We start from the raw sequence: 13523 nt of genomic DNA, 5'->3' as shown, positions 1-13523 counted from the left end.
ACTTTTCGCGTGTGAATTTTATATTTCACTTTCTTCATTTTATTTCAATGTTTCAGCTTACTTTGTTTTCATTTTACATTAATCCTTAATTTTACTATTTCCATTTTATTTGAATTTCTAATTTTATCTTATTTTACTTTATTTGAACATCCAATTTTACTTTCTTAATTTTATTTGAATTTTTATTTCTAATTTTCTTGTTTTACATCAATTGTTAGCTTTAATCTTCTCATTTTACATTAATCGTTAACTTTACATTTTTCATTTTATATTAATTCCTACATTCACTTTCGTTATTCCATTTGAATATCTAATTTTATTTTACTTAATTTCATTTGAATTTCCAATTTTCCTTCCTTTTAATTTTATTAGAATTTACGATTATATTTTCTTAATTTTATTTGAATTTTTATTTCTAATTTTCTCGTTTTACATTAATTGTTAGCTTTAATCTTCTCATTTTACGTTGATCGTTAACTTTACATTTTTCATTTTATTTTAATTCTTACTTTCACTTTCGTTATTCTAATTGAATATCTAATTTTATTTTATTTCATTTCATTTTACTTTCATCTTTAATGTCACTTTTCTCATCTCATTTTAATTTCTAATTCTATCCTCTCTATGTTATCCGAGTTCGTAATTTTACTTTCTCAATTTTATTTCAATTCTTAATTTTCTTTTTTTTTCACTTGGGACAGCAATCCATCGAATGGGTACCTCATCTTTTTCAACGACCTTGAGATAGGTTGTCAAGATAATTGCGAACAATCTCTATAATAAGCGCAAAATAAATAAAATAATATGCGCAAAAATATATATCTTTTGAATTTCAACTGTCTATTCAAATTGGAATTAATTTGCGGTTAGGTTTAAGTCAATTGTAGGTTAGGTCTGAGTTAGGTCGACAGTTCTTCGCGAATATCTTAGAAACTAAAGCAGACAGACATTTCATGCAAAGGAAGAAGTTGTTCGAAACCTCGAACTGTATAACATATTTTCATCGTAATCGAAAAGAACGACCATGTTGCAAATAATTATCAATCACATTTCAGGCGGAAGGAAGTGGAGCGGGGAAGGTGACGAACGTACGAGCTGTGACTTTAATAAATAATGTCTTTTATATTTACATACCCGAACCGTGTTTCGTTAATTACATAAAAAATATAAATGGTTCGCAGGTGTCTTGGCTGACAGCAACGTTCGTTCCGCCGTTAATCGCGACAGATACATTACGCGAAAAAGATTTGTCGATTAGAAAAGGTTTGTCGATCGCTCGAGAACATTCGGCACGTTCTCGAACGAACCAGCGACATTCGATCGACTTCACGTTCGGCGCGGCCAGGAGTATTTTCTCGCGCGGGAATCGGTTTTCTTTGTTCCGACCGTCGGTGGAACTCGAACATCGTCCATCGGAAAAAATCACTTCGACACGTTGCGCGCACTCTCGCGGAGCCTCGTAAATATGCGTGCCGGCTTTTAGAATTTCGGCGACGTAAGCCGTGAAATTCTACAAAGTCGTCGGACAACCGGGCTGAAATTCGTATTAATCACCGTACAAAAGATTTTGTCAGCGGCGATGTAACGGTGGCTACGGACAAACGAGGAAAAGAACTAGGCGAACGTGCTCTTTGTTCCGGCGATTCTCTGAACGCGTCAACTGACACGGCGGCTCCAATCCATCAAGTTATTTTGTTCACCCGGTATATACTCATACCGCAGTCGAACAGCCAGCGATCTATTTTTTAAATCTCCGCAGCATTCGATAAATATCGATGGGTGAAGGAGTAACAAATTGGCAACTTATGACGCGGGTATATGCCATCGAAGTTTCTCGCTTGAGTGCGGATGACGCGAGAACGCGTCACCAATATTTTCACGGAAGAACTTTTTATAAAATAGAAACGATTCAATCTCTATTGGGAAGTGCCACAACAAACGTTACACAAAGTTAACCCGTTAGCTGCGAATGACTAGTATACTTTACGCTTTACGATAATATTTCGAGGTCTAGGTTAGGTCTGGGTCAGGTTTGGGTTAGATCTAGAGGTTAAGTTTTTCGCGAGTCAAGACTCCAGATTCTAAAAGACATTGAACAGAACACAAGTTTCTGCTCAGATGATTTTTACTAATTGCGTGTGGACACCTAACCTAGACGTAAGATGGACGGGTCCCAAAACTAACCTATACTTTTATAAATTTCTTAAATTGGTAGTTTTCTGCTTCTAAAATGACTTGAACGTTATAAGTGTATGCTGGCCCTAAGTTAGATCTGTATTAGGTCTGTGTTAGGTCTAGATTTTTAGATTAGGTTCTAAGTTAGATCTGTATTAGGTCTGTGTTAGGTCTAGGTTTTTAGATTAGGTTCTAAGTTAGATCTGTATTAAGTCTGTGTTAGGTCTAGGTTTTTAGATTAGGTTCTAAGTTAGATCTGTATTAGGTCTGTGTTAGGTCTAAGTTTTTAGATTAGGTTCTAAGTTAGATCTGTATTAGGTCTGTGTTAGGTCTAGGTTACGTTTCGCAATGTCCAAAAAATTGCATCGCTCAGCTAAGAGATTAAAAGCGTACATATTTGTCTTAATTAGGCCTACATTAAGTCTAGGTTAGCTCTAGGTTAGGTCTCAGTTATTTCTCAATGTCCAAAAAAATAGTATCACTCAGCCAAAACAGAGCTAGTCACCGCATCGAAACGTCAACGTCCTAAAAATCTCAATAAATATCGTCGCCTCCAGGGTTCGCTAAAAAAAAAAAATGCAAATTACCGAAAGGTCACCTACATCGTCAAATCTACCGTAAAACCGACTTCGTGGAGCATGACCGAGCGAGTAGACAGAGTGGGATCGAGTTAGCAGGTCGATGAATCGGCTGGCGACAAGTGAGCGAAAGCGACGCCTCTCTTTCTCTCTTTAGCCGGCTCGTATTTGGGTCACAGTCGACTTGGACCGAGGGAGCCTCGAGCGATGTGGGCTCGGTCTAGGCTTTCTTCGTTCGTCCCCCCCACCCGAGCAAGGCAAAGATGAGTCGCGGTCGCGTCTCCGGCCGGTCCCACTGGCCTGGATCGCCGGCTGGCCCGTTAGCTTTCGAGATTCGGGAACAATTATGCTCGCCCACCTTTCCACGTTTTCCGGTTACCTGGCCCAGTTCGATGGCGCGCTACGAGCTTGTCCGAACACGTCCGGCCTAGTTCCATAAACTAGTTCTTCGAATTTAAACGGAATTACTTGAATCGAATCGGGTCGTTGCTGGAACCGAATCGTTCGAACATTTAAACGATTTCGGTAATTAATTGGGCAGGAGATTGTCCACTGAGTCACTCTCTCGTTGGCTAGGAATTCGTTGGACCGTGTTACCGAATGCGCAGGCTCGTCGACCTAACTGTCGTCGCCAATCGGCGCAGAGGGCGCCACAGCTCTGGAATTCCGGTTAGACTTTCTTCGGCTTGTAAGCTTTCCTGTAGAAGTCACCGAACAGGTACAGGAAGATTATCATGTTCGCCATCATGAAGTACGTGAGCGGCTTCGGCGTTTGGCAGTCCCGTACCAGCACCATGAACAGGTAGCTCAGCACTATGGCGAACTGCACCTGTACACAGTCATGCAAAAACTTCATCATTTGTCGAATGAAACACATCTTGGCGTGAACTACAATAATACAAACTAAGATAATACGTCCCTGATTTTTCAACGATGGGATAGTAATTTTTTTTACGTTATATAGTAATCTTTTATATATTTCTTTATAAATTATATTTTTTTTTTAGAACTTCTGTTGGAAACAAAATCAATGGAAATGCTCGAAGAAAATGTGTGCAGTAATTAAGGAACCGCCCTGTATAAAATTAGATACGCGACATCAATAATGAAAATTCTACAAATTTTTTCATTTCATTACTATCTTCTGTTTCGGTATTTTCAGATATTCTTATGCTGATTTACAAATCAAAATCTCTTGATTGAATTTTCTTCTTCGTCTACAAAGATTATACAGGTGGTCCCGAAAATTTTGTGAACCTTTGAGATGGTTTGAGATGGTTCCTGAGGTCATTACGAGAAATGTTTTCCTTTGCGAAAATGTTCTCCGCGGCTTCGTTGGCGAGTTATTGGCGGAAATAGACGGGCCAATCGGAGAGCTCGTACAACGGACGAATTCTCGCGCGGCTACTGACGCGCCAGTCAGCAGTACCCGTTCGTTGATTGGTCCGCGTTTTTCGCTAATAACTCGTTAACGAAGCTGCGGAGAAAATTTTCGCTAAGGAAAACGTTACTACAAATGACCTCGAGGATAACCTCTTTCAAAGGCTTACACTTTTCAGATGTCCAGTATATGTTGTTCAATTTCCGAAAATACTTTCAGTGATTATTTTTTGAAATCGTGTTCCTGTTTTGAAATTTCTTAATTGTTCACTAAAATGATGTCGCTTATATTATAGATGGACGATGTCAGCAGACAATTAATTCAAAATTGAACAATGATCGGGAATTCGAAAGCATTTGACAGTGCGTTTAGCATAATCGCGTGTCATGTACATCCTTTTTGTGCCACGAGGCTATGAATAAAGCAGTGCATATTATTCTTGAATTCGTTAAAATTAAATCGATTAAAACCAAACATGCGTGCACAAACAGTCGCTCATTTAACGCTGAGATGAACTTATTACATATAACTTATTATTCAATTACTGGCTGGAGTATTTATCGTGAAATGCGACCACTTTTGAAATACTATATACTTTTGAATTACTATATTCTTTTGAATTACTATACTTTTCAATTACTATACTTTTGAAGTACTATTCTTTTCAATTACTATTTTCTTGAATGATTACTAAATTATTTATTGTCTAACTTGCTTTATATGTAAACGTATAATAGCATTCATTTCAGAAATCAGTCAAGACAAAATTTAAATATTGTGACAAAGCAACTACTTTTTCATTGAACGACATTCTATTGTATTTTAATCTGTATTAATCTTTCGGTTTTATATTTTCATGAGCTATATTCCTAGGCTATTTTCGTGGGCTATTTTCGTGAACTATTTTCCTAGACTATTTTCGTGGACTATTTTCGTGGACTATTTTTCTGGACTATTTTCGTGGACTATTTCCCTGGACTATTTTATATTTATTTATATTTATTTTTATATTTATTTTATTTTTATTTTTTTTATTTATTTTATATTTATTTATATTTATTTTTATATTTATTTTATTTTTATTTTTTTTATTTATTTTATATTTATTTATATTTATTTTTTATATTCCTAGACTATTTTCGTGGACTATTTTATGGCCAATTTCCTGGACTATTTTCGTGAACTATTTTCCTAGACTATTTTCGTAGACTATTTTCCTGGACTATTTTCATGAACTATTTTTCTGGACTATTTTCCTGGATTATTTTCGTGGACTATTTTCCTGACATGGTAATAAAAAGGTCGACTTACCAGTTGGAGCCAGGTGATGTACTTCTTCCACCACAGGTACTTCTGGTACTGCGGGCCCAACGCGGTGAGCAGGTAATACGTGTACATGACAACGTGCACGAACGAGTTGAGCAGGCCAAGAAGAACGCATTGCTCGCCGGGGAGCAGCCTGACATAAATCCACGAGACGACAGCAGTCATTGTGTGATGATAGATGTGGAGGAAGGTGATTTGATTCTGCTTCTTACGGAGAACGAAGAACACCTGCGAACGAAAGAATCATTTTCATAACTGTACTTGTTTCCCGATGATTGTATAGGAGATCACCTATTATTATGTAAATAAACTAACCGTGTCGAGAAGTTCGACCATCTTCGCAATGTGGTACCACCAGGCAGTCGTTGACACCTGTATGAAATAACTTGGCATTATTCAACAAACGTTTGAGGTCTTAATAAATTTACAAGGTTCTCCTCCTCTTCCAGGACTTTGAGTTTTAAATCTTTGCTGTACACTTTTATTTACTTAGGAGCAATTTTTGTTGAAATCAGAATTAGAGTCAGTATTAAGAATTATTCTCTGCGACTCTTTCAATTCTTTAATAGAGGACCAAATCTTCTTAATTTAATATTGCTATTTTATTATTTATCTAATATCGTTATGTTATTAGAGAATTTACTTACTGCGAGCTGAAGAGGCATGTCCAGCTTTGCGTGTTGCGATTTACCACACCTCGGCGAGAGAATCACACCTATTATACCTGGTTGAAATACCTGCAATCAACATTCCATATGTTATTTATTGCAAATTTATATAGTTAGACGAAATCGCTACAAAAATTGCCATTTCTTCATGACATATATTGCTTATTATCACAATAAAAAGACGGTATTTTTCCATGACGAGTCTTCTTATTACCGTAAAAATTGTGATACCTTTATGACGAGTATACTCGTCACTACAAAAATTGTCATTTCTTCGTGACGAGTACACTCGTCATTACAAAAATTGCAATTTCTTCATGTCAAGTATACTTATCATTCGCGAAAATGCTGTTTCTTCAAAGTGAATGTACTCTTTGTAACAAAAATTGCTATTTCTTCCTGACGAATATACTCGTCGCTACAAAAATTGCCATTTCCACATATCAAGCATACTTATCATTCAAGAAAATGCTGTTTTTTCAAGATGAGTGTACTCTTTGTTACAAAAATTGCTATTTCTTCCTGACGAATATACTCGTCGCTATAAAAATTGCCATTTCCACGTATCAAGCATACTTATCATTTCAGAAAATGCTGCTTCTTCAATATGAGTGTACTCTTTGTAACAAAAATTGCTATTTTTTCGTGACGAGTATACTCGTCGCAACAAAAATTGTCATTTCATCATGTCAAGTATATTTATTATTCCAAAAATTGTCAGTTCGTCACGACAGGACCTTATTACATACGGAAAATGTAATTTCTTCATGACGAGTATACTCGTCGTTCACAATCAATAAGTTAACTATGATAAAAAATTCAGGATGTTGGAACTGCTGTAACTTCGTGAGAAAAAATCGTACAACGGTCTACTTGGGCTTATTTTAAAGGGTGAACTCTCTACTTTTACACCTCGTCAAACATGATTGTTTCGATCAGGCTTGTTTGCTGCAAACCCGAGAGGAAAGCTAAAGCTACCTTTTTCTCTTGAAATTTTTCGAATCCAAACGAGATTCTACGGAGTTTGACCAATTCTTCGGGAGCTTGGGTTTGAGATGACATTTTCAAAATCGATATATGCGAGCAAATCGCAGAAATCGTTTACCCGCATAACGAGGAAGAAGCTCAAGGCGACTTGGACTGCGTTGTAAGCGATCATAACATTGGACAATTGGTAGGCGGGTTTCTTCTCCATCATTCGTGGCCCGACCTTCAAAATGAACGCCAAATAGCAGCCAACGATGGTCAGCATCGGTCCAGGGGACCCCATCAACGGCCATGTTGGCACCTTTATCTCTGAGAAATCGCAATTCACGATTAAATTTCTTTCAATTGTTTGTTCCGATCAACGGCTAAGGTAGGAATTATAATTAATTATTTTTTACTCTGAATTTAAAAAAACTAATCTCAGAAGGTATATTATTATCAATATAACCTTCTATCAATCTCGGTCTACAAGAAAGAATTACTTATTACATTGAAATAGTTGAATAAAAGAAAAGAAAATTAATATTATTGTTGTAAATTTACAAGTAATTTATTCCTCTCGTATATTCATTCATAAATGTACTCTTATTTTTACTAATTAAGATTACAATGATACGAATTGAATTTTTGGTCATAAAATGAATTTTCTCGAGTATAATTATTGTAAAAGATTGTTCTTTCTGTCAATCGTTACCTCGTTGTAACTTCGATAATCGAAATATTTACTTTGATGAGATAATTCTGTAATTAGATAAATTTTGACGTATTAGTCAAAAAATCATTAAAATTACCGCTGTTGATCTCCTCGATCTCGTCGTAGTTGCTGATTATCTGGTGAATTATGCTCGCCATGTCGGTGGTCTGTTTGGCAGTATTGTCGAATGAGTTCTGAAATTAAAATATCGTTATCATTATTGTTATTGTCGCGGTAGGTCGAAAAATTTTTATTCGCCTTACGTTCAGGCTAATTTGACTTGCGATTACATTTATTGCAGAGTTTGTTTAGAATACAATAAATGGCGAAGGATACTGGAAACGATCAGATGATAATGAAAATATCAAGCTAATAAAAATACTAAGCTGATAAAAATATCAAGCTAATAAGAATATCAGGCTAATTAAAATATGAAACTGAAAAATAATATTAAGCTAATTAATATACAAAGCTGATAAACATACCAAGCTAATAAAAATAATAAACTGATAAAAATATCAAGCTAATAAAAATATTAAGCCGCTGAAAATACTAAGATGATAAAAATATCAAGTTAATAAAAATATCAAGCTGTTAAAAATATTCAGCAAATTGATATACCAAGCTAATAAAAATATTAATCTGATAAAAATATTAAGCTGTTAAAAATATTCAGCTAATTATTATACCAAACTGATAAAAATATCAAGCTAATAAAAATATTAAACTGTTAAAAATATCAAGCTAATAAAAATATTAAACTGTTAAAAATATCAAGCTAATAAAAATATTAAACTGATAAAGATATCAAGCTAATAAAAATATTAAACTGATAAAAATATCTACCTAATAAAAATATTAAACTGATAAAAATATCAAGCTAATAAAAATATTAAGCTGCTAAAAATATTAAACTGATAAAAATATCAAGCTAATAAAAATATTAAGCTGCTAAAAATATTAAACTGATAAAAATATCAAGCTAATAAAAATATTAAGCTGATAAAATATCAAGCTAATTAAAATATCAATGCTAATTAAAGTATCAAAGGTAATTAAAAAATATCAAGTTGATTAAAATATCAAGAGCATGGAAACGATGGAGACAAATAATTCGGATGGATATTATTAAAATTCGATAGAATGTTGCTGTGTAGGAACATCGCTGCAAAATAACGCGAATGATTATTAAATACTATTCGATTTATCCAGAGAATTGTTATTAATACCGTTCGGCCGCGCCTGGCAGTGTTTCTTGTGTCAATACCAAATTCCGATCAATTATGCAAAATCAAAATTATCTACGTTGGTTCCGAATTCGCGTTATGCAAAATCAGAATTATCCACGTTGGTCTCGAATTAGAATTATGCAAAAAAAATTGATTCATTTAACCGTTTTGCGTTTCGCTTGCTCATCCTCGTCACGAAGGCATAAAATTTACAATGAATTAGACATAACTAGGTCGACGTTAACAACACACGTCGGAATGAATGAAATTGTAATGCATAATTACGCACATTAATATTTTTCGATTGAACAGTGCAGATGTTCTGCCCGTCATAAGACCGTCAGTATAAAATCGCAGGATTTCAGACGAATTATTCGAACGATTGTTATCGGTATTATTGCGTTTAATGTTGCAGTACCGGTTGCGTCACAAACGTGTGAAAAGAATTACAACTGTAAAGAAAAATTAATTTTTAGAATATAAAGGGCGCTCTGTGTGAACCGTGTCAGCCGTGCGAGGACAAACGAATGTCCGCGACGACGTCGAGGAAAATTAATCGAGGTCGGGTCGCGTAACAGAAATAGGGCAATAATAATCGGAATCGTCCACGATTCGGAAGTGAAGTCGATCGATTGTGCAACAGTTTGTAGCCGAACGAGCCGATGACGCATTTAAACCGATCATGTTTTGAACTTTCAAAAATCCCATGGCGGTGCCCGGGTCAATTTGAACCCGGTTCGTCCGAATGTCTGCTTGCTAACGATTGATTAAAAAATTGTCGTGTCGTTCGCTGAGGTAACATAAAAATTATGTTGACAAAAATTGACAAATAAATTAATAATAATTCTAGGAACATTTATTGTCGGTGATATTTTTTTTATTAAAAATGGCACTGATCTCCGCGGTGATTCGAGATTGCCAGCTCACGGTCCAATAAGAAAGGCAGTGGCCCTTGAATGGCGTAAGACAGGGCTCGGAATTAACACGCAACGTGAGAATCGCGAGGGCCACGTCACCGGACTCCCATCCCGCGTCTCGCTCATCGTGGTCGCTACTTTCGGCTTGGAACATCTCAGGCGCGTGTGCCTGTTGCTTCGTACGCGTGCGTGCGTGTAACATGTAGGCAGTCGCGAGCGTTGCGCGCCGGTTAATTCCGAGTCCTGTTGCCGCGAATTTTCTATAAATCCACCCTACTTGTCGCGCCCATTAAATATGAACACGCGTGTTTCGTGTTTCCTGACTGTGTAAAATAATATGTAAATAATGTGTATAATATACGAGATGTTTCATTAAAGCTATTGTAATTAGCAATATCTTCGTTATCGTTGACGATACTAAAAAATGATAGAGGAACAGATTGTATGGTTCGAAGGGGCAAATGTTGCAGAGTGGAAATCATTTCTTTTCGAAGGTCATATCTTTCGAGATTTCAAGGTCATCGATGTTTTTTTCAAACGGGGCTACATGTTTCCGTAATTATATCATGATAGCTGAGATCAAGACGTAATGGCATGACCTTCGCGTGACCTTAAGTATGAATAAATATTTAAACATTTCGAGATGGACACGAATGCTGAAACGACTAGAACAGAGAGATCGACGATGAACAATTTATTGGTATAAATATTCGAACTTATTTCCATTGACTTCTGTACACAATTGTAGTTGTATGTGATTATAATTTAAATATAATTGTGAAGCATTTAAAGAAAAAATCACTAAGTGCATAAGTGCAATACTAATCTCTTTTTCAATTAATTTTACTGGTCAGTATTTAAAACACACACGCGCACGCGGACGCGCGCGCACGCACACACGCACATACTTGAAGCATTTCTATTTAAATGAATATCAACGAATAAAGAAATATAGAAAATAATTCTGATATTTTTACCAAGACCAGAAAGGCGATAATTTTTCATCATTTTTAAAGAGTCACTGAGTACATAATAGCAACACTAATTTCTTTTGAAGTTAATCTTACTGGACAATATTTTGAAAAAAAACGCACTCGAATCATTTTTAATTAGTATATTTAAATGGACATCAACGAATAAAGAAATATAAAAAATCGTTACAATATATATTTTTACGAAAAGAAAATTAATATAACTTTCACACTTTGAATAAACAAAATAAACCACTGCTATTTCGTATATCTACGTGAACATCAATAAATAATGGAACATAGAAAATCATGATACCAATATTTCTATGAAAAAAAAAATCTATAATAATCTAATAATAATAATAATGATCTTGCTGTAGATGAGTCCCTCAACCATAACTTCACCGGAACACCCCAAAATCATTACACCTTCCCTCACTGAGCATCAAAATGTCAAAAGTTGGCCTGCGTATTTTTATGGAAAAAACGAGAATTGCAATGTCTTTGCTCTAATAATTTCTTCGAGAAATTTAAACAACTTCAACATAATTTAAAAATATTTTCTTTACAATTTTCTTTCCGACCCGGTCAACTTCGTCGGAAATGCACAAAATCCGCGGACCGATTGTCAAAAGACGAACAACGAACGATATAACCAATTTAATTGGAAAAGCACGTAAACGAACTCCAGATCGCGTGGAACTCGTTCGAATCGAGCTCACCTTGTTTCCGCCGAGTTCTCTTGCGGCGTGACTGCAGCCAGGTCAGCGATGTGTCCCGTCTCCGTTATCCCGGAGAGCCGGCTGAGTGGTGAAGGTACAGCTGCTAACCAAAAACTGATCATCCAGCGTCGAAAGTCGCGGCCAAGAGGACCAAAACCCCGATAATGTCCTGCGTGTCGGACCCCACCACCGTTACCACCGCTGTATGGTCATTAAATCATCGTTTCCGCCGGCCGACTGGGGGGCAGCTTGGTGACGGAGGAAGGGATGAAAATGCAGAACAGTGTTGTGAAACGATCTACAGTCTCAAGGTCGTCGGCGACGACGCTTTACGCGATTCACCTAATACCGATTCACACATGACGCAGTTTCACATAGACTCTCGCGACCAATAGACCGGAACTTTCGAACTACGGGCACTCGATAGGGCCTGCCGAAGATTTTTGGGTCCGAGGACCCAATTGTCCTCAATTAGATTGGGTCCTTCAAGTACCACTCCTTTTTTCAATAATTCCAGCCTTTCGATTCCTTGGACTTCTTATTTTTTGGCTTTTGGGGCCTTAGGCCCTTGGTACTGTTGGGTCCTTGGATTTCTTACTACTCGAGTCACGTTATTCTTTGATATTTTCAGCCCTCCGATCTTTGATTCCCTGGGTTATTGGTTTCTCGGGATTTTGGGGCCTCGCGCCCTCGATTGGATTGGGTCCTTGGATTATTTATTAATTGGGTCCCTTGGCTTTTCGATGCTCTCAGCCTTTAGATCCTCGATTCCTCGAGTTTTTATTTTTATGATACCTCTAGTCCTTTCTTTGTTCGGGGCCTTGGGCCGCTTAGATCTTGAGACTTTGGATTTTCGGATTTTTGTTACTGCGAGTCTTTCGATTTGTCATCCCTTGAGTTATTGGTTTTTTGATACTTTCAGTCTTTCGATTTCTGAAACCTTGACTTTCGGATTATCTGGGTTTTCGGTCCATGGGCCCTTCATTAGACCAAGTCCTTGGACTGTTTTATTAATCGGGTTCTTTGGTTTCTGGATACTTCGAGCCTTTGGGATTTCTATTCCTTGAGTTCTACTTTTTTATTATTTTCTTTTTAGTACTTCGTTCTTTGGGACTTCGGGCCCTTGATTCTTTGGGCTTTTCAATTCAGTTCTTAGCTTTTTTATATTTTGAGTACTTCGATTTTTTGTTCTTTAAGTTCTTGTCTTGTCGACACCTTGAATCGTTCGTTATTTTGGTCCTTGGGCCCTCGGTTCTTTGGGTCGTTAGACCCTTAGTTCGTCAGATTTTTGATTCCGTGAGTTCGATTTCTGATTCCCGGACCACTATAGATTTTTAATTTCTCGATTCGTTCCTTGAGGTTTTTGAGTCCTTGGTTTCGCGGGTCTTTGAATTTCTGGGCCCTTAGGCCCTTGGTTTTTTTGTGTCCTTGGATTCCTTGATTCTCGAATCCTTAATTCTTTAGGTCCTTGGATCTCTTGGTCTTTAACGGGTTCTTGAGTCCTCGGGCCCTTAGTTCCTTGAATGCTGGGGTCTCGATATCCCTGGGTCCCATTGGACCTTTAAACGTCCTTAGTTCCTTCGGTTTTCTTCCCTTTGGGTCTTCTCAATTTTCAGGCCCCTAATTGCTTGTGATTTTTGGGTCCTTCAGTCCCTAGTTCCTTCGGTCTTTGTGCACTCTGTGAGTCTTCGATTCCTTCTGTCCTTTATTCTCTGCCTCTTTTGGGTCCTTAAACGTCCTTAATCCCAAAGAGTCTCCTCGGCTCCTTGATCCTCCGTGTCTCCGAACTCTCGGTCCCCTAATCTCCCGTATTCTTTCGTCCTTGACGGCTCCGTCGAATCGGCCCGCGTCGCACAGAAAACGCGGGTAACCGCG

At 37.0% G+C, this 13523-nt stretch overlaps 1 protein-coding gene across 1 annotated transcript; it reads right to left on the bottom strand.

Moving 5' to 3' along the window:
- Positions 1-1102: 1102 nt before the first annotated feature.
- Positions 1103-11829, bottom strand: bond (elongation of very long chain fatty acid james bond protein). The gene is made up of 7 exons (XM_033479642.2): positions 11649-11829; positions 7907-8003; positions 7234-7424; positions 6108-6197; positions 5776-5832; positions 5446-5688; positions 1103-3582 (listed from the first exon to the last, which is right to left on the bottom strand). Exons 2-7 carry the CDS (start codon positions 7965-7967, stop codon positions 3424-3426), a joined length of 801 nt encoding a protein of 266 aa, XP_033335533.1. The 5' UTR covers positions 7968-8003; positions 11649-11829; the 3' UTR covers positions 1103-3423.
- Positions 11830-13523: the final 1694 nt, after the last annotated feature.

Source organism: Megalopta genalis, chromosome 14 (assembly GCF_051020955.1).
Source record: "Megalopta genalis isolate 19385.01 chromosome 14, iyMegGena1_principal, whole genome shotgun sequence".
Classification (NCBI taxonomy): Eukaryota; Metazoa; Arthropoda; class Insecta; order Hymenoptera; family Halictidae; genus Megalopta; species Megalopta genalis.
Note: the sequence above shows the minus strand (reverse complement) of the source record. Positions and strands in the feature narration are given on the sequence as shown.